Raw genomic sequence first — 21,502 nt, 5'->3', positions numbered from 1 at the left:
TTTTTCATTAACATGCTATTGGAAAGTTATTCAACATTCATTAATCTAAAATATATCAAAAGTTTATTTGATGAGAGGTACGCTTTAAAGGTACATAACATCATATATACATTACATTAAATAGTACAAGGAACTTATTAACCTTTTATAACACACAGCTTAAGGGAGGACACTGCAACAGAGTCCGTCAGACAGGACAGCAAAGGTACAGGGGTGCAACTCCTATACTAGGCCACCACAAATGGTAGACATGTATTATGAGAAGTTGTGGTAGATACCTGCAGAGCTTCTTCTGGGCAGACATTCTCTTTGCTGCAGAACTTATAAACCAATGATCCATAGGCAAGATAAGTAACCTTCCGTAGCAGAGAACTCCTTCTAGACTTTATAACCTCCAGCAAAGACTATAATAGATATAAAAAAAAAAATATTAAATTTTATACCTATTGGGAAAGGTCAGATAAAGAGAAGGGGAACATATTCTAAAATCTTCCATAAAAATGGAAGATATTCAACTGTATAGTGAAAAAATATAAACTGTTCAGAACTCAAGAAGACCCATCAGCTGTGGCTGCCTAGATTGGACAGAAGCTTTGGGGCGGCTTAAATACTATATACAAACCATTATCATAGATGGATTATTTACTGTAAGAGGAGTTAGATTGTTAAACTCTTTGCTATAGGATGTTGTGATGCTTGACTCACAATGAAAAACATTTTTTATTCTAAATTAAAATATACATATATATATATATATATATATATATATATATATATATATATATATATATAATAAGTCATGCAGATCAGAAAAAACAGGATCTGGCTCTAATCAGTATAAACAAATCTATGCAACATTCCCTTTAAGGCACTGTTTTCCAACCAGTATGCCTCCAGCTGTTGCAAAAGTACAACTCTCAGCATGTATGTGATCAGGCTGCCCGGATCACACACCTTTTTATGGTTTCTTGATTCGTCCTTCCTTTCCCGAGATACGTGGGTTTATAATTTGTCAGACAATTCAGGGAATCAGTCAGATGGGCGTGAACTTAATTCTAAAAAATGGGAGTGACTATCAGGTGATAGGTGTGGTTTTAGTCGGCAGTGTATGACTGTTGTACAATGAGGGGCGTGCATGCCAAATAACACCCTCTGACAGTATAGCCCCGCCCATCACCCCATGATTAACATTAAAGGGATACTCCGCCCCTAGACATCTTATATCCTATCCAAAGGATAGGGGATAAGATGTCTGATCGCAGGGGGTCCCGCCACTGATCTCCCTGCTGCACCCGGCGTTCTTTTAGAGCGTCTGTTGCAGCGCAGGAGGATCGTGACAACACGGTCACACCCACTTGTGATGTCTGACCTCGCCCCCTCAATGCAAGTCTATGGGAGGGGGCGTGATAGACATCACGCCCCCTCCCATAGACTTGCATTGAGGGCGCGTGGTCTTGACATCACGAGTGGGCGTGACTGTGATGTCACGAGCCTCCGGCCTGCATCACCAGTCATCTGGCATGGAGCGAAGTTCGATCCGTGCACTGGATGTCTGGGGTGCCGCAGCCGAGATCGCGGGGATCCCCAACGAAGTGACCCCCCGCGATCAGACATCTTATCTCCTATCCTTTGGATAGGGAATAAGATGTCTAGGGGCAAAGTACCCCTTTAAGTTCACGCCCATCGGACTGATTCCCTAAATTGTCAGACAAACTATAAACCCTCATATCTCTCGAATAAAAGGCTGTATCAAGAAACCGTAAAAAAGGAGTGTGATCAGGGCACCATAAACTATTTATGCACAATACAATTACATTTTTGGGAATTGACAACAGGAGTGCTCATGTTGCAGATGAAGGAATAAGGAATAATGTCTACTGCAACTCTCATCGTTTCCTTTTCTGGCAGCGATGCTGTGATTCAGCGGCAGGCAGAAAGTAGAGAGAACTGCAGCGCGTGCCTTTCAAGTATTCAGTTTAGATGAACTATGACCCGATGTTCAGTACCTTCGCTTCTGCGATTGCTTCCCGATCCGCTTTAATTAAATGTAAAGCCATCAGTACAGACTGTGCTGCCTCAAACTCGCTGAGTTCTCTGAGCTTCACCTTTAAAAACCTCAGTGACAAATGATTACCGATGGAAGGAACTGCGTCTAAGAACCAGCGCCTGCAAACAAAAGACGGAAACAAAAAGGACACCAGAGTGAAATACATATATATATGTAGTAAAATTTCATAAATTCCACATCAAAGGGACTGAATAGGTGTCAGTTTAACAGGTATTTGAGATTTTCAGTACATAACACTTATTTGTCAGAACAGTGAAGCTTCAAGCGAAAGGTGGATAAAAAATGCTAGAGAAGTTTTATTGTAGATAAAATAAGAAATTATGTAAAGACTGGGACCGGAGGAAATAAAAAAATAAATAAAAAAACTCTCCCCCCTGCTTCGCTGCCAATATGGTGGATGCGGCAGATTATGTTATACATATTGATCAACTCTCCCTCCGTGCTGCATGATCAGAGTTCGCATAGAGCGGTAGTCGTGCGTGCACTTTCAGTTTAAAGGGGTACTCCGCCCCTTGACATCTTATCCCCTATCGAATGGATAGGGGATAAGATGTCTGATCGCGGGGGTCTCGCCGCTGGGGACTCCTGCGATCTCCCTGCTGCACCCGGCATTCATTTAGAGCACCGGGTGCAGTGCTGAGGCCCGTGACGTCCCGCCCATGCCCCCTCAATGCAAGTCTATAGGAGGGGGCGTGATGGCCATCACGCCCCCTCCCATAGACTTGCATTGAGGGGGCACAGCCGTGACGTTTGCTCCGTGCACCGGATGTGTTGGATGCCGCAGCTGAGATCGCGAGGTCCCCAGTGGCAGGACCGCCGCAACCAGACATCTTATCCCCTTAGAGGTGGAGTACCTCTTTATATGGGGCAATCATACATTATCCTGTGGATAGGCAAAAAAAAATTTTATGGGATAGTCCAGTGTAGGTAGGATCCCCTTGTAAGTAGTTGGCACCTACGTGTAGGGCCCCCTGTAGATACTTTACTTCTGTATGTGGGACACCGTTGTAGGAAGTTTGCTCCCTGTAGGTATAACTCTTCTGTAGGTAGGACCCCTACTATGCATACAGCACTGTTTGTAGCATGCCATATGGTCACTCGCATAATCCCATTATAAGCTGTTACACTGCAATAAAACAAATAAGGCACTTACTCATATAGTGCACCGTGTTAGCAGCTTCCTTCTCTGTAAAGATGTAGATCCGATGTCTCATTGTCTTGCACCCAGGTGCTGACTGGATGGCTTCCCCATCCATAAAATAGCCTCCTGCAGAGGAGCAAGTGACAATACATGCCACTCAGCTCCTCCACTGTGCCTGGGCTCCTTGCTTGATCACAGTGTAATGCGATGGAGGACGCAGAGTGATGTGTATCGTGACATGCTCCTCCATAGGATGCCATCTTAAGAAAAGGGAAGCCATCTAGCCAGCACACATGCACTATAAAATGGTGAGTTGAAGCTAAATTTTTACTAAGAATGGGGTGCAGACAGGGGTGTAGTGCGGAGCCGTAGCTTGTAGCTTCTGGGCCCCGATGCAAAATCTGCAACAGGGCCCCATATGTGAATTATAATACTGATCCACCAATACACTTGGTTTATTGAAAAAATGGCAGCAATGCCTTTTCTGGACATAGATGTCCATGCATGTCCATCGCTTCTCGGCCTTTTGACTAAGATCAAGTGTAGTATCTGTTCTTATAAATGTTTGAGATCAGCAGCCATTGAGACTGGATCTACACATGAAGGTAAGCAGGTGTACTGGGGTATTCTGGTGTTGTCTCTTCCCAACAGCTGCCCTGAAGCGACCTGCTTCTCCAGATCTGGCTATTATAGTTATATATTATAATACCATAACTCACTGGGGATTGTAAACCCACTGAGTGAAAGAACATAGTACGAGCTTTGCTTTCACTGGGTCACTGTGTCCACTTGTGTGTGTTGTTTTGTTCAAAAGGATTTTTCAGGGTGAGGTGCTCTTTTGGGTGTCCCTACTGGAGGTCTAGGAGAGGTGTGTGGCCATTGGGTTCCTCACCTTCCTGCAACCTGGATCCCTACTTTGGCAGGAACTCCACACATACGGCTCTTTGGCTGAACTTGGGTTGGCGCCCAGGTGGTAGCCAAGAGCATTTGATGATTCCTGAGAAGGGGTACTCTGCTGCTAGACATCTTATCCCCTATCCAAAGGATAGGGGATAAGATATCTCCGCGATCTCCTGCAGCAACCAGCATTCTAAACAAACGCCGGGCTACTGCGGCAGTGGTCGTGAAGTCATGGCCACGCCTCCTTGTGACGTCACGCCATCCCCCCTCCATTCATGTCTATGACATGAATGGAGGGGGTGTGGCTTTGACTTCGATCACGGCCTCTGGCTCCTAGCGTTTTGAACAAAATGTTTAGAATGCTGGAGCACCAGAGTAGCCCTTTAAGGTTAGTTGTGATCTGGTCAGAAAACTTTTAATTAAAAAAAAATGTTGATTCTTTAAGAAAAGAATGAAGCAAAAGAGTTAGTCTGGGAAATGTAAGTACAATAAGAAGAACATTGATGCACAAGAAGAAGAACAAGTTATCCATTAAAGTAAACAGTATGAAGCTGCAAATACATGAAGGGTATATGGGAGAAGTAAAGATGTTCTCTTTGTCCAATGAAATTATGGCAAAAATAAGGAAAGGTCAAAGTTCAAGGTCATTTTAACTAATTAATACATGGTTATAATTTGTCTTACCAAATTACAGTATGTAATTTTAGCCATGAAAACATTTAAGAAAACAAAAAAACAAAAAGATCATTGAATCTTAACAAAAATATATCCATACTCATAGATTACCTTCAAGTGTCTGGTATAGTTTGTATTAAGATATAGCATTTAAACCAAAACCAAAGGGGTTGTGCAGGATAAAAAAAAACAGCATCACACATATATGGTGCTCTTTTTGGAAGAATGGATAATCTTTTCAATCATAAATAATTTTTTTTTAAAGGGGTACTCTGCCCCTAGACATCTTATCCCCTATGCAAAGGATGGGGACCCCTGCGATCTCCCTGCTGCACCCGGCATTCGTTTAGAGCTTCGGGTGCAGCGCCGGAGGCTCGTGATGTCAAGGTCACGCCCCGCTCGTGACGTCACAGCCACACACCCTCAATGCAAGTCTATGGGAGGGGGCGTAGTGGCCATCATCATGACATCAAGAGCCTCCGCCCCGTAACGCCAGTCATCCGGCATGGAGCAAAGTTAGCTCCGTGTACCAGATGTCTCGGGTGCCGCAGCCGAGATCGTGGGGGTCCCCAGCCGCGGGACCCCTGTGACCTCGGCTGCGGCACCGCAAGATAAGAGATAAGATGTCTAGGAGTGGAGTACCACTTTAAAGCCTACTTTATTTGCAGATCCAGCTCCACTCCATAGACCTCATTTATGCCTGGTTTTGCAGTCCCATTCATGTGAATATTGAACTACTAAGTGTAAACCATGGAGAGCTGCGCTATTTCTAAAATAAAAACACCTTTTTCCTTATTCCTGGCCAAACCCTTACTTGAAACAGCTTAGAATTTTTTTTCAGAACGTTTAACGATTTTATGTAACTTGGTCCAGTGATGCTAAGACTGTTCTTTTTTACTGCCATCTTAGTGGTTTATGACACCAATCCTTGCACACAGGAGTATCATGAAGTATAGCAGTTCATTATTTTCAAAAATACACATTGTAATCCCTTCTATATTAATATTATCTCTTTTTATCTTGAAATTAATTATTTTTTCAAGTTTACAGCAGAAGCAGCATGGAGTACATTTTAGAGCAGTACTGATCAGTGCAAGCTGGAATTAGATCTTATAGTTACCGTAAACGTGTTTCTTTTTGCAGTCTCTCTATCCTGGCTCTCTCTAATCACTCTCCCCCTCCCATCTGTCTCCTTGCTCCTCCCCTCTCCACTAGTATGGGCAACATGCGCTGTACTTGGCTATCTCAGGTGGCTCTGATGGAGAAGGAATTGAGCATCAGTACATATGTGTGACTGCTGCTCCATTTTTATGGGAGACTGTGGTCACTTTTCCCAAGTTTGTGTGGTGTCCCAGCCGTCAGACCTCTCCATGAAAATACACTTATCCCCTTTTCTGTGGATAGTATAGACACATGCCCAGAACCTCCTATCATTTTAAGGAAAAGATTAGAAGGATCCTTGGGGCAGTCCTAGCTTGCCCTGTGCTGCTGGTGTTGCATTGTCTTTGGAAATGTGGGAATTACAGGGGTAAGTGGTGCTCTACCACTGACAAGTAGCTGTTCAGGGCATCTGCATAATATATATTGTTCTTTTTACATAACATTAAAAAATTGGTCGTAATGGAATATCTGGGTTAAAACGGACCAACATAGATTTCTATTTCTGTTGAATGATGGCTGACGTTTTTTTTTTTTTTTTTTTTACCACATTGAGAATACATATTCCACATTTTACCTGTAATGAGTCCTCTCTGAAAATTGTTTCCATATACTTTCAATGTTTTCATATTCTGTCATTCGCAAAAGTTGCACCAGTTCCATAAACCTCTCCGGAGATCCCTTAGACAATGGTCCTACATTATGTTGCACTAAATGATGCAGAAGGTCACTGATCTGTAAGAAAACAAACAAACAAAAACCTTCAAGGGGATCCTCTGTGATTTTAATGGATTTAAAGGGGTACTCCGGTGAAAACCTTTTTTCTTTTAAATCAACTGGTGGCAGAAAGTTAAACATATTTGTAAATTACTTCTATTAAAAAAAATCTTAATCCTTCCAGTACTTATTAGCTGCTGAATGCTACAGAGGAAATTCCTTTCTTTTTGGAACACTGCTGACATCACGAGCACAGTGCTCTCTGCTGACATCTCTGTCCATTTTAGCAACCATGCATAGCAGATGTATGCTAAGGGCAGCATGGTGGCTCAGTGGTTAGCAGTGCTGGGGACTTGGGTTCAAATCCCACTAAGGACAACAATCAATAAAGCGTTATTATTATTATAATAACATCAGCAGAGAGAACTGTGCTCGTGATGTCATCAGAGAGCATTCCAAAAGGAAAAGAATTTCCTCTGTAGTATTCAGTAGCTAATAAGTACAGGAAGGATTAAGATTTTGTAATAGAAGTAATTTACAAATATGTTTAACTTTCTGCCACCAGTTGATTTAAAAGAAAAAAGGTTTTCACCGGAGTACCCCTTTAATAGGTTACATTTTAAGTTGTCTATTGCTTTATTTGCCTTAGTGGATACTGTATGTGGCACCTGGAGGTATCTGGCGGTCACTTATCTTATTACCCCTAAAAACATATCTTCCGAATTGGCATGTTTATGTGGGAAATTAAAGAGAATAGACAAATTATAATTCAACTGTTATCTATTGTAGCATAAGAGTAAAGATCACAGCTGGACAAGTTCCATAAAAGTTCTTCTTTTATTAGAATATCTTAAAACCATATCCACACAGCTATGACAAACATAAATTCTGCCACGTTTCGGTCTTCTCTGACCTTAATCATAGACCAGGCTGATCTATGAATAAAGGAAAACTGTCAGCAAAGTTACCCGCACTGATCAGTGGTCCCGGCTGGAAGTGGAGGTGACACGTATTAAAATGCTGCCTAATATTCCCGGATCAGTTGCGGCGTTCCACCTTTATGTTCCTAATTGCGATTATACAAGTAACCAGTCACTGACAAGGGCGGAGTTACAATGGTGGCCTTGGGCACTGTGACGTCTCAGCGCTTGACTCACTCATACATATTCATAAAATCCCCTCCGCTGCTCCGCTCTGTATTTACTCCTACTGCGCATGTGCCGATGATCCAAGATGGCCACGGCCATCATCAGTACATGCGCAGTAGGAGTAAATACAGAGCGGGGAAATAGAGGGTATTGTATCAATATGTATGAGTGGGCCAAGTGCTGAGACGTCACAGTGCCTGAGGCCGCCATCATTACTTTACCCGTGCCACTGACTGGTCATTTGCATAATCACAGGGAACATAACGGAGGAACGCCGCAACGGATCCAGGCATGGTAAACAGCATTTTAATCAGTGTCACCCACACTACCAGCCAATACCACTGGTTAGTGTGGGTGACTTTGCTGACAGTTTTCCATTAAAGGGGTACTCCACCGCTCAGCCCCTCATGCCATCACGCCCTCTCAATGCAAGTCTATGGGAGGGGGCGTGATGGCTGTCACGCCCCCTCCCATAGACTCGCATTGAGGGGACGGGGCGTGACGTCATGATGGGCGGGGCTATGACGTCACGAGCTCCCGTCACCGGCTCCCGCGTTCGGAGCAGTTTGTTCCAAACGCTGAGTAGCGGAGTACGCCTTTAAGGTCAGAGAGGACCTAAACGCGTCAGAGTTTATGTTTGTTGTAGCTGTGTGAATTTGCTTTTAAGAGATTCTAATAAAATAAGAAGTTTTATGGGAAATGTCCAGCTGGAATTTTTTCTCTTTTGCTGCTTGTTGATACAAAACCCCACTCCGGGCCATCCGTGCAGGACTTTGATCCCATGAAAGAGATGAGAACTGGTTTATGTACATTTTGTGCATTTGGTTTGTGTCAGCTATTGTATGTGTATGGCCAACAACCAGTGCCCTTTTGTCTATATCTGTTATAAACCTTTATCAGCTTTAAACAAACATGTAAAATTCAGATTTGCCTGAATAGGAAAGATTTGGGCTTTGTTTTAGGGGAATTGCTCAAAACAGGGGCCACAATTTTTAGTGATCAAAAGGGTTAGGTGTTAGGGATAGGTCATGCTATTTTTGCATTAAAGGGATATTCCACTGGCCATCATTCAGAAGTAAATGTTTCGATCGCTGTTTTTGCAATGCGGGGGTCGGCCACGCTCCTTGTGACATCACGGCCATGCCCCCTCAATGCAAGTCTATGGGAGGGGGCGTGGCGGTCGTCACGCCCCCTCCCATAGACTTGCATTGAGGGGGTGTGGCCGTGATGTCACGAGGGGCATGGCCGACCCCCGAAGAGCGAAAACAGCATTCGGAGCATTTACTTCCCAATGCTGGCCAGTGGAATACCCCTTTAAAGACCTTGAATCGGGTTGGATACATTACTAGGAAACCTCATTTTAGGGCAATTGGGGTATTTTTGAATCTGAATCAAAACTGGATGTTGATTCTATTGAATTGGGTTTAAAATATTTTTGGGGAAATTTGCTCATCTTTACTCTAGACGAAAATGTGAGATCACCTGCCAGACTACATAATAACATAGTTCATTAGGTCAAAATAAGACCAGAGTCCATCAAGTTCAACCTATATTCCTAATGAGTCTCTACTGAGTTGATATAGATGTAGAATCCATAACTTTAATGGTATTATTCTCCAAAAATACATCCAGGCTCCTTTTAAATAATTTTACAGAGTTCACCATGACCACCTCCTCTGGCAGAGAATTCCACAGTCTCACTGCTCTTACAGTAAAGAACCCCTGTCTGTGCTGGTGTAGAAACCTTCTTTCCTCAAGATGTTATAGATACAGTCCTGGGTATAAATAGATCATGGGAGAGATCTCTGTACTGTCCCCTGATATATTTATACATAGTTCTTAGGTCGCCCTTAAAGGGAAGCTCCCACCAAGTACTATATAATCTAATATGTCCCTACCTAGTAGTAATCTAGGCCTAACCCCCTACCTGGCTTCAAAAAAATTTTTAATCGCTTTAATAGTGCAGATTTAGTGTTTCTAAATCTGCTCTATAAAGCAGGGCAGGAAGCAGCGCTTCCCAACAGGCGCGACGTCACTGATGCCTTGCTGGGCGCTCGCTTCTGCCCTCAAATCGTCTATGCATGAGTGTTATTTATCTAATAGGGTGCCTCCAGCTGTTTCCCAACTACAACTCCCAGCATGCCTTGATTGTTATTAGCTGTCAGGCCATGCTGAGAATTGTAGTTGTGAAACAGCTGGAGCTACCCTATTGTCTAATGTCATTGTGTCACAAGAATGCCTCCCGCGAGCGCGATCGCTACCATCACCGCTAGCGGGGTCCCTGTGCCCACTAGCGGTGTCAAATGTGCCCCCCGCGAGCGCGAGCGCTACCATCACCGCTAGCGGGGTCCCTGTGCCCACTAGCGGTGTCAAAAGTGCCCCCCCCCCGCGAGCGCGATCGCTAACATCACCGCTAGCGGGGTCCCTGTGCCCACTAGCGGTGTCACAAGAATCCCGAGCGCGGCTCTGTTCCCCGTCCCTGTCAGCTCTCAGGGTACGGGAATAGATTTAAAAGCCTCGCGCGCGGCTAACGTAGTACTGCGCAGGCGCAGCACTACGCAAATGGCGTAGGGCTAACGTAGGCAGCGCTAGGAGCCTGGCGTTAGCCCTACGCTATTTGCGTTGTACTGTGCATGCGCAGTACTACGTTAGCTGCGCGCGAGGCTTATAAATCTGTTCCCATACCCTGAGAGCTGACAGGGACGGGGAACAGAGCCGCGCTCGGCACTCTTGTGACACCGCTAGTGGGCACAGGGACCCCGCTAGCGGTGATGGTAGCGATCGCGCTCGCGGGGGGCACATTTGGCACTAGTGGGCACAGGGACAGGGTAACGGAAGCGGGCGGGGCCGTGCGCGAGGCCAGTGGAGCTGGCCAATGGGAGCAGCCCCAGCTATCAGCGTGCTCGCTCTCGCCTGTTTGATTGACAGGCGGGTGCGAGCACCGCAGTGCCAGGCTTAAATGAGTCGAAATTCAGTAGTGACGTCACTGCCGAATGCATTCGGCCACTAGGAGGGCGACCCCTAGTGGCCGAATTTAAAAGTGATTTTAAACTTGTTTAAAATCACTTTTTTTAATTAAAGTATATTAGAGATATGTTGTAGTACTTAAGTACTACAACATATCAATTTTTTTACTTCATGACAGTGCCCATTTAAGCCTTCTTTTTCTAAATTAAATAACCCTAATTCTAATAATCTTTCTGGGTACTGTAGTCCTCCCACTCCCAGTATTACTCTGGTTGCCCGTCTTTGAACCCTCTCCAGCTCCACTGTATCTTTCTTGTACACTGGTGCCCAGTACTGTACACAGTATTCTATGTGTGGTCTGACCAGTACTGTACACAGTATTCTATGTGGGGTCTGACCAGTACTGTACACAGTATTCTATGTGTGGTCTGACTAGTGATTTGTACAGTGGTAGAATTATTTCCTTGTCGTGGGTATCTATGCCCCTATTGATGAACCCCATGATTTTATTTGCCTTGGCAGCAGCTGCCCGACACTGGTCACTACAGCTAAATTTACTATTAATTAAGACTCCCAAGTCCTTTTCCATGTCAGTTGTCCCAATTGTTCTCCCATTTAATACACAATCCCATTTTTCTTCCCCATGTGCATTACCTTACATTTATCAGTGCTGAATCTCATCTGCTCCTTCCCAGCCCAAACCTCCAACCTATTCAGATCCATTTAAACAGTGCACTGTCCTCTATTGTGTTTACCACTTTACAGAGTTTAGTATCATCTGCAAAGATTGCTACTTTACTATTCAACCCCTCTACAAGGTCATTAATAAATATATTAAATAGAAGAGGGCCCAAGACTGACCCCTGTGGTCCCCACTAGTAACAGTCACCCAATCAGAATAAGTACCATTAATAACCACCCTCTGTTTCCTATCACTGAGCCAGTTACTTACCCACTTGCACACATTCTCCCCCAGCCTCATCCTTCTCATTTTATTCACCAACCGTTTATCTGGCATCGTAGCAAATGCTTTGGAAAAATCCAGATATACGACATCCAGCCATTCCCCCTGCTCCAGTCTGGAGCTCACCTCCTCATAAAAGCTGATCCGGTCAGTTTGACAGGACCGATCCCTCATAAAGCCATGCTGATATGGAGTCATACATTTATTTTCATCAAGATACTCCAAAATAGCATCCCTTAGAAAACCCTCAAAAATATTCATATATCGGAGGTTAAACTAACAGGTCTATAATTCCCGGGGTCACCTTTTGACCCCTTTTTAAATATTGGCACCACATATACCATGCACCAGTCCTGGGGAACAGTCCCTGTTACCATAGAGTCCCTGTATATAAAAATAGGGATCTGTCTATTACATTACTTAATTCCTTTAGAACACAGGAGTGAATGCCATCTGGACCTGGTGATTTGTCTATTTTGATTTTTTGTTTGTGGTATTGTACTTCTTCCTGGGTTAGACAGGTGACCTGTACCGGAGAGTTTACCTTATCTCCCTGTATTTCACCTGGCATTTCATTTTCATTGGTGAATACAGTGGAGAAGAATTTGTTTAATATATTTGCTTTTTCCTGATCCCCGTTTATAATTTCTTCCTCATCATTTTTTAAAGGGCCAACACTTTCATTTTTAACCTTTTTGCTACTGTATTTATATAGTTAAAGAACATTTTGGGGTTAGTTTTCCTCTCTTTGGCAATGAGTCTTTCTGTCTCAATTTTTGTGACTTTTATCTGTTTTTTACTTATTTTATATTTTTTTCTATAGCTTTTTAATGCTTCTTCACTGTCATTCTGTTTTAGTAGTTCAAATGCTTTATTTTTGTCATTTCTTGCCCCCTTAACATTTTTATTCATCCATATTGGTTTTCTTTTATTTCTGACCCTTTTATTCCCATAAGGTATATGTTACGCCGAGCGCTCCGGGTCCCCGTTCCTCCCCGGAGCGCTCGCCTCATCCTCGTTGCTGCAGCGCCCCGGTCAGATCCACTGACCGGGTGCGCTGCGGTCCCGCCTCCATCCGGGATGCGATTCGCGATGCGGGTGGCGCCCGCTCGCGATACGCACCCCGGTCCCCGTACCTGACTCGCTCTCCGTCGGTCCTGTCCCGGCGCGCGCGGCCCCGCTCCCTAGGGCGCGCGCGCGCCGGGTCTCTGCGATTTAAAGGGCCAGTGCACCTATGATGGTGCCTGGCCCAATCTTCCAATTAGCTTAATTAGTTTCCACCTGTGCACTTCCCTATATCACCTCACTTCCCCTGCACTCCCTTGCCGGATCTTGTTGCACTTGTGCCTAGTGAAAGCGTTCCCTTGTTTGTTCCTAGCCCGTGTTCCTGACCTCCTGCCGTTGCCCCTGACTACGATCCTTGCCGCCTGCCCCCGACCTTCTGCTACGTCCGACCTTGCTTCTGCCTACTCCCTTGTACCTCGCCTATCTTCAGCAGCCAGAGAGGTGAGCCGTTGCTAGTGGATACGACCTGGTCACTACCGCCGCAGCAAGACCATCCCGCTTTGCGGCGGGCTCTGGTGAAAACCAGTAGTGTCTTAGAACCGGTCCACTAGCACGGTCCTCGCCATCCCTCTCTGGCACAGAGGATCCACCTCCTGCCAGCCGGCATCGTGACAGTAGATCCGGCCATGGATCCCGCTGAAGTTCCTCTGCCAGTTGTCGCCGACCTCACCACGGTGATTGCCCAGCAAGCCCAACAGATTGCCCAGCAAGCCCAACGGATTGCCCAGCGAAATCTCCAGCTGGCATACTTGACCACCGTGACACTGCAACTTCAGTCACAGATACAGCAGCTGCTGCCACAGACACAGCAGCTACAACAACCATCTCCTCCGCCGGCTCCTGCAACTCCTCCGCAGCAACCGGCCGCTCCTAACCCCTGCTTGTCCCTGCCGGACAAATTTGATGGGGTCCGCAATGATCCTGCCACAGCCACAGTCCAGTCCTACTTCGCTGAGGTCCGTGGTGTCTTCGAGGAGCCTGCCCGAGCCTCTTCTGCCAAGACTGCCCTGCTGAACCTGGTCCAGGGTGTTTCTTCCGTTGGCGAGTACGCCATTCAGTTCCGTGCTCTTGCTTCCGAGTTGTCCTGCAATAGTGAGATTCTCTGCGCGACCTTTAAAAAAGGCCTATCCAGCAACATTAAAGATGTTCTGGCCGCACGAGAAACTCCTGCTAACCTGCATGAACTCATTCATCTTGCCACTCGCATTGACATGCGTTCTTCCGGATGGCGTCTGGAGCTCCGCCTGGATATGGACTTTGTTCGCACGAGGCGTTTTTTCTCCCCGGCTCCTCTCTCCTCTGGTCCTCTGCAATCCGTTCCTGTGCTTCTCGCCGCGGAGGCTATGCAAGTTGACCGGTCTCGCTTGACACCTCAAGAGAGGACACGACGCCGCATGGAGAATCTTTGCCTGTACTATGCCGGTACCGAACACTTCCTGAAGGATTGTCCTATCCGTCCTCCCCGCCTGGAAAGACGTACGCTGACTCCGCACAAAGGTGACACAGTTCTTGATGTCAACTCTGCTTCTCCACGCCTTACTGTGCCTGTGCGGATATCTGCCTCTACCTTCTCCTTCTCTACTATGGTCTTCTTGGATTCCGGATCTGCAGGAAAAATTTTTTTGGCCTCTCTTATCAACAGGTTCTACGTCCCTGTGACCAGTCTCGCCAGACCCCTCTACATCTATTGTATTAACAATAAAAGATTGGACTGTCTCATGCGTTTCCGCACAGAACCCCTCCTAATGTGCATCGGACCTCATCACGGAAAAATTGACTTTTTTTTCCTCAGGTTCTTTGGCCCCAAGAAGAGGGGGAGACCCAAGGGGGGGGGTACTGTTACGCCGAGCGCTCCGGGTCCCCGTTCCTCCCCGGAGCGCTCGCCTCATCCTCGTTGCTGCAGCGCCCCGGTCAGATCCACTGACCGGGTGCGCTGCGGTCCCGCCTCCATCCGGGATGCGATTCGCGATGCGGGTGGCGCCCGCTCGCGATACGCACCCCGGTCCCCGTACCTGACTCGCTCTCCGTCGGTCCTGTCCCGGCGCGCGCGGCCCCGCTCCCTAGGGCGCGCGCGCGCCGGGTCTCTGCGATTTAAAGGGCCAGTGCACCTATGATGGTGCCTGGCCCAATCTTCCAATTAGCTTAATTAGTTTCCACCTGTGCACTTCCCTATATCACCTCACTTCCCCTGCACTCCCTTGCCGGATCTTGTTGCACTTGTGCCTAGTGAAAGCGTTCCCTTGTTTGTTCCTAGCCCGTGTTCTGACCTCCTGCCGTTGCCCCTGACTACGATCCTTGCCGCCTGCCCCCGACCTTCTGCTACGTCCGACCTTGCTTCTGCCTACTCCCTTGTACCTCGCCTATCTTCAGCAGCCAGAGAGGTGAGCCGTTGCTAGTGGATACGACCTGGTCACTACCGCCGCAGCAAGACCATCCCGCTTTGCGGCGGGCTTAGTGAAAACCAGTAGTGTCTTAGAACCGGTCCACTAGCACGGTCCTCGCCATCCCTCTCTGGCACAGAGGATCCACCTCCTGCCAGCCGGCATCGTGACAGTATATACATCTTACAGTGAGAATTTAAGCTATTGTTAAAAGTCTCCCATTTAGTGTCAGTATTTTTGTTTTTGAGGACATTATCCCAATTAATATTGTTAAGGACTTCTCTGAGTTGATCAAACTTTGCCTTCCTAAAGTTCATTGTTTTTTTGGCACCTCGAGATATTCCCTTATTGAAGAACAAGTTATAATGTATTATATTATGATCACTATTTTATACTATATTAACTATTCTAACCTTTCCCTCCGCTCCACCCCCAAGTACATTAATAAGTCCCCCCTCTCTATCTATGCTATCTTCCCCCTCTGCGTTGTAGGTTCCCTCTCCCCAGTCCCTAGTTTAAACACTCCTCCACCCTTCTAGCCATCTTCTCCCCAAGCACAGCTGCACCCTCCCCATCGAATCCGCTATCAGACAGCAAAGTCAGCCCAGTTCTCCATGAACCTAAACCCCTCCTTCCTTCACCAGCTTCTGAGCCACTTGTTTACCTCCCTGATCTCCTGCTGCCTCTCTGGTGCGGCTCGTGGTACAGGTAATATTTCAGAAAATATTACCTTGGAGGTCCTTGCCTTAAGCTTGCGGCCTAAGTCCCTGAAATCATTTTTAAGGACACTCCACCTACCTCTTTCTTTGTCATTGGTGCCAGTATGTACCATGACTGCTGGGTCCTCTCCAGCCCCACCCAGCAGCCTGTCCACGCGATCCGCAATGTGCCGAACTCGAGCGCCAGGAAGACACAAACTTGTTGTGGTGTGCCAGTTCAGGAATAGCCTTCCTGACACTTTTCCCTCTACCCCGTTTTCTAACTGTAACCCAGCTAACTGCCTGACTGTCCTGCACCTTCATCCCACTATCCCCCCCACCTCTACCCCAGAGAGTAATTGCTCAGTGAGCAGGAGACTCCTCTCCAAGTTGTCAATGCATTTCAGTGTTGCCAGTTGCTCCTTTAGGTCCAGGATCTGGGCTTCCAAATGAACATCTCGCACACATCTCGCACAACAATATGCACCCTCAAACTGCTGTTCAAGGATTGCATACATTGTGTAAGATGCACACTGGACTGCCTTTTCCAACATGGAGGCCATACTAGATTTGGGGATTGCAAAAATTAACAGTAAAAAAAAAAAAGAATCAAATATTTCAATTAAACTCCCTGAATTTAAAGTCCCTTAATTTTAAGTCCCTCTCACTTTTATACGTACACTCACTTGTATACTTCACACTCTTGTATACAGACACACAATCACTAGCTAAGACAATCGCTTAGTGCACTTGCTTTTATAGTTACCAGATATCACCTCTCTCTCTTCCACTGCCTAGAAGTAAATGCAGACTACTTTAGGTGGAGATGGGGGTGGTAGAGACCCCTAAATAGTGGAGGTTCAGGGTCGGTGCCCCTTTTGTTCACAATGCCTATTTTTAATTCTCAGATAAGAAGAATATTCTGCGCATGTATAGCAGGTTTCATTTATCGCTTTCTATTCACAACTATATGTCAGCAACTTCTCAGAACCCGACCTTCCCAGGCAAGATGTGATGACACTTTATAAAGATGACAATTATATTTTTTTTTATGGAAGAAAATGCTTTCTAAAATGCAAGGTACATTGAAATACAAAGAATTGTCAGAATATTCTCGACAGTCACGTACCTGGCTCTCTGTGTTTTTTGTTCTTAACAAGTGAATAGGAGTTTGAATCAGTTTCTTCTCAAAGTGATAGCGTAGTGACTCTTTGGTAATATAGTCATTATTCTCTGGGGTCGAATGAATCTGCTCTTGAACTGCTTGTAACACAAGTCTCTGCCTGCGAACAGTAACAATGATATGAATCGTGTACAGTATTATATAGGAATTTGTACACCTTGAATAAACCCAGCTCCTCGGCTGCACAGTGGTGGATTTGCTTCTTTGTTAGAGAACGCTGTATTTTCCATTTAAATATGGGCTGCTGCTAAACTAGAAGTGTGCTTTATTCTATTCTAATACTATCTAGGGCAGGATTTATCCAAAGTGCTTTGCACGGCATTAATCTTCGATTTTTTTTGCTAAACTGGGTTAAAGTAGATGATGGGCACTCGGATATTTTTGCTTTAAGTCATGTATTGTGGATGGTCTTCTCTAAATATCTTTTGTATTCATTTATCTATTTTAAGCTCTATTAAGCTGCAAAGGATAGGGGCTAAGATGTCTGAACGCAGGGGTCCTGGCTGCGGCACCCCAGACATCCGGTGCACAGAGAGAACTTTACTCCATGCTGGATGACTGGCGATGCGAGACGGAGGCTTGTGATGTCACGGCCATGTCCCCTCAATGCAAGCATATGGGAGGGGGCGTGATAGCCGTCACGCACCCTCCCATAGACTTGCATTGAGGGGGCACGCCTGTGAATTCACGAGCCTTCGGCGCTGCTCGAAACGAACACCGGGTGCAGCAGGGAGATCGTGGTGGGACCCCTGCGATCAGACATCTTATCCCCAATCCTTTGGATAGGGGATAAGATATCTAGGGGCGGAGTATCCCTTTAAGCTATTGAGCACTAGTGATGAACGGCAGGGGCCATATTCAAATTTGCGATGTTTCGCGACTATATTGATGATTATACCCCCTATGTTTGCGAAATTTGCGTATTCGCTATGTTCGTTCACTTCTTTTTCCAATGTGAAAATTCACATGGAAAATTAGCATAAAATTTGCCGATATTCATGCTCAACACATTGTGCACTACTCAGGTTCAAGGGCGTGCGTGTCATACAGACAGATCATGCAGCTACTATGGGGTCTGTAGAGAAAAGGGGGCCACCTGGGGTTCATCCTATCCACTTTGCTATTGTATTCTCTATAGTAATTGTAATATTAGCAAAAAAGAGGGTCTATGGTGGAGAGAAAAAATCAACAGGCCCTTTTGTCTTGGATGGCAAAACCCAGTGCTAGAGATGAGCGAATCAATTAAGTTCATGTTGGCTTTTTTTCTTTTGTGATTTGCTCTGGGCAGGGACTCCTGTCAAAGGCAAGAGACCCTGCTCTTGTTTTTACCCAATTTGGCCTCTCCAGTCCAGCAAGTGTAGGGATGAAACCGCATTTGCCATTGAATATGAATCGAATCAATGGCAGATTTGCTGAAAGTTTTGGGAAGTTTGCTTGTTTCTTCCCAGCACCATAATGGGGACTCCAGTATGTTGTTTGCTATGGAACCCTCTTAATCCTGTGTATGCCATTGCTTATTAACAAGAGACTCCCACTTAAAGCTCTCTTAGGACATATGGACATCAAAAGAATTGGTCCTAGACTTAGAACCTTCATGCACCAGAGCAGAAAATCATTTGGTAAGAGTGGTAATAACTTTTGCAGAGCCATTCTGTCCATACATTATATGTTTTGTCCTTAAAGGGGTTATCCAAGAATAGAAAAACACAGCTAATTTATTTCAAAAACAGCTCCACGTCTGTCTCAAGGTTGGGTGTGGTTTTACGACTTGACTCCATTCATTTCAATGAAACTGAGCTGCAGAACCACACCCAACCTGGAGACAGACGGCGTGCAGTTTTAAAAAGAAAGTAGCTCTGTTTTTCTATTCCTGGATAACTCCTGTAAGCTACATTTCAACCATGCAGAAGAATGTATGGCCACATTGTTGGGCGTTAGACAAGTAAGACCCATGAGGAATAAAGTGTCATCAATAAGATGTCTTTGTGAACATTTTGGTGAACATTAGAGAGAAAATACATCTTCTATGTCCTCTATAAACTCTAGATCTAGGCATTATTATTAATGCAACACATATTATTATAAGATGTAGCACGTTACAGATCATACCTTGCTTCCACCACCATAGAACCCTGGATTTCATTGAAGGGTGTGAACTGGTGGACTTCCTTCACCTCCGCCTCCAGTAATCGGCCTCCCGTCCCTGTACCCTTCACCTTATAATTATAGGTGGCTACCGCTCGAGTATTTTTGTTTCTCTCAAGAAAAAAGTTAGAGACACAATTGTCATTATAAAAAATAAATAAATAAATAAAAAGAAACAAGAAAAAAAGCTTTGAAAATTATTGAATAGAACTCTATAGGACCTACCTGCTTACAGTTGGTACAAGTGTGGAAATACGCATTGCCGGTGACCATCTGTTGTCTCTCCTCACAGTTACTTAGGTCTATGGATTTGGTAATAAGCAATTGGTTTGGTTTTTGGTTTTCTTGAATCAAGTAGTTGTTATAACAAAAGCCTCCGATGCCATTCTGTTGTATGAAAGAAAGAAAATGACACCAGTTTCACAATGATGTCCCACTTAGATATATACGACATATAAAAGATGTCATCTATATAGCGATCCATAACAAAGCCTACAAAGAAAATATTTTGCCTATAGTGGTAATGCTGTAATGTTGTACAGAATTAAAAATATACCTGCTTTCTTAAACAAATAGTGACACATTCACCTCTTGGTTATGTTTTTTATTGAGGCTTAACTCCATTGAAGAGAATGTGGCTGAACTACAATACATCACACAACCTGCGAAAATGTATGGTTCTGTTTCTGGAAGAAATTAGCCATGTTTTTTTAATCCTGTACTTCCATATATATCTCTACACCAGGAAACTTTAACATGGATAGACATACAACAGAAAACAGAAGGGGATCTGCGTATAGGAGACCTGTGATCATTTTCATGCTGCCTGAACCACAAACAGCATGAAACAGGGACAGACTACCTTGTTACAATGGTGTATAATTTCCTCTGAATAATAGTTATAATACTGGCCAGGAATGGAGCTCAGTGGTGGTGCATCGGAATTGATTTATAGAATCTTACAGGGTGGAAGGAAGCACTGGGGATCAGATGACGCAGAGCCACGTTCTGGACCGGTGTTATAACTATGATTCTACTGAAATGCTTCAACATATTAGAGGGAATCACAGATCATTGTTATATTTTCCAACCTCAGGGACCCATTGTGATCTCCAGAACCGGGCCCCAAAACTCCAAACAGCATGGGGTTGGCACACACTCCATGCATTCTCCGCATAGAGAATGCAACGAGCCTGCACAGCTAGGCGATTCGAGGCCCCATTCTTGAGATCACAATGGGTCCCAGAGGTTGGATCCTCTGCAATTATACACTTATCCTTTGTCCTGTGGGTAGGTGATAAGTTGTTTAATGCTGAAGTACCACTTTAACCCCCACTCTTTATCATCAGGGGGAAACTATGTTGATTCATCCCTGTAGCATTTCGAAAGAATGGCTGACCATGGAAATAGTCAACCATTAGTCATAGAAATGGTCATTGAAATGGCACAGGGTGACATGTTGTTGTATCAAGGACAGTATCTGCTGTATTAGTTTACATAAAATTCTATTTGCTTTTGTCCTACACATAACATTCATATTTATTGCTTTCTCAAGGGATTTACTCACTAAGTAGAGACTCCATCATTGATAGCTAAAACATATACAACATATCCTCATTCACTTCAATTGAGTTGTGATGTAAATCTCTGCACAGACAATGGACAGGTGCAACACTGAGCCAGAGAAATGCCCAAGGGACCACCATTCTGCATACAAATGGGGAGTCCAATGGCCAGCAAATGTGCCATAGCACAAAGAGAGGAACAGCCCTTTATTATATTGTGTTAAGTAGTTTGACCTAAATATATACAGGAAAGTTGTCACAATGAATAATAATAATAATTATTACTATTATAAATAATAATTATTATAAATAATAATAATAATTATTATTATTATTATTATTATTAATAATAGTTTAAAAAAAAATCCCTAACACTGTCTAAAGATACCGACCCTTTAAATTAGGGTGATGCAGATTAGAAATTAAAGAGTTAAATAACTTCACAGTGAAGGCCATCGGTCCAGACTGACCCTTTGTATCCCAGCAGAATCCTGTATAGTTTATTGTTCATGATAAAGCAGAGAGAACGGATCATCAGTCTGGGAAGGATTGGAGAGTTTCGCCTAAGGCCTTCAAGCCAGAGCCCCTGGCAAGTGCTATTTCAATGGGACAGTCATAACTAGACCTTCCCGGGGGAATACCGCGCAGGACATCCTTGAACACTGTGTAGAATATTGAGTCCCTTTTGTCTGCCATTATGAATATCCAGACTGTGGAGTTGTGGGCT

General features: G+C 44.8%; 1 protein-coding gene and 1 pseudogene across 3 annotated transcripts in view; one reads left to right on the top strand and one right to left on the bottom strand.

The window, feature by feature from the left end:
- The window catches only part of LOC130283309 (vitellogenin-1-like), a 138,987-nt gene that overhangs the window by 87,212 nt on the left and 30,273 nt on the right, over positions 1-21,502 (bottom strand). The window contains exons 6-11 of one of the 3 annotated variants that reach the window (XM_056532611.1): positions 19,436-19,597; positions 19,175-19,323; positions 17,012-17,165; positions 6,520-6,677; positions 2,007-2,166; positions 279-404 (exon numbers count right to left, since the gene is read on the bottom strand). In XM_056532611.1, coding sequence (XP_056388586.1) covers positions 279-404; positions 2,007-2,166; positions 6,520-6,677; positions 17,012-17,165; positions 19,175-19,323; positions 19,436-19,597 — 909 coding nt within the window. Of the gene's footprint in view, positions 1-278; positions 405-2,006; positions 2,167-6,519; positions 6,678-15,982; positions 16,013-17,011; positions 17,166-19,174; positions 19,324-19,435; positions 19,598-21,502 lie in introns of those variants that run through there. The other 2 variants (XM_056532612.1, XM_056532613.1) reach the window with 2 other exon arrangements.
- LOC130283600 (U2 spliceosomal RNA) lies at positions 3,720-3,792 on the top strand (annotated as a pseudogene).

Source organism: Hyla sarda, chromosome 7 (genome assembly GCF_029499605.1).
Source record: "Hyla sarda isolate aHylSar1 chromosome 7, aHylSar1.hap1, whole genome shotgun sequence".
In the NCBI taxonomy this organism is placed as follows: domain Eukaryota; kingdom Metazoa; phylum Chordata; class Amphibia; order Anura; family Hylidae; genus Hyla; species Hyla sarda.
Note: the sequence above shows the minus strand (reverse complement) of the source record. Positions and strands in the feature narration are given on the sequence as shown.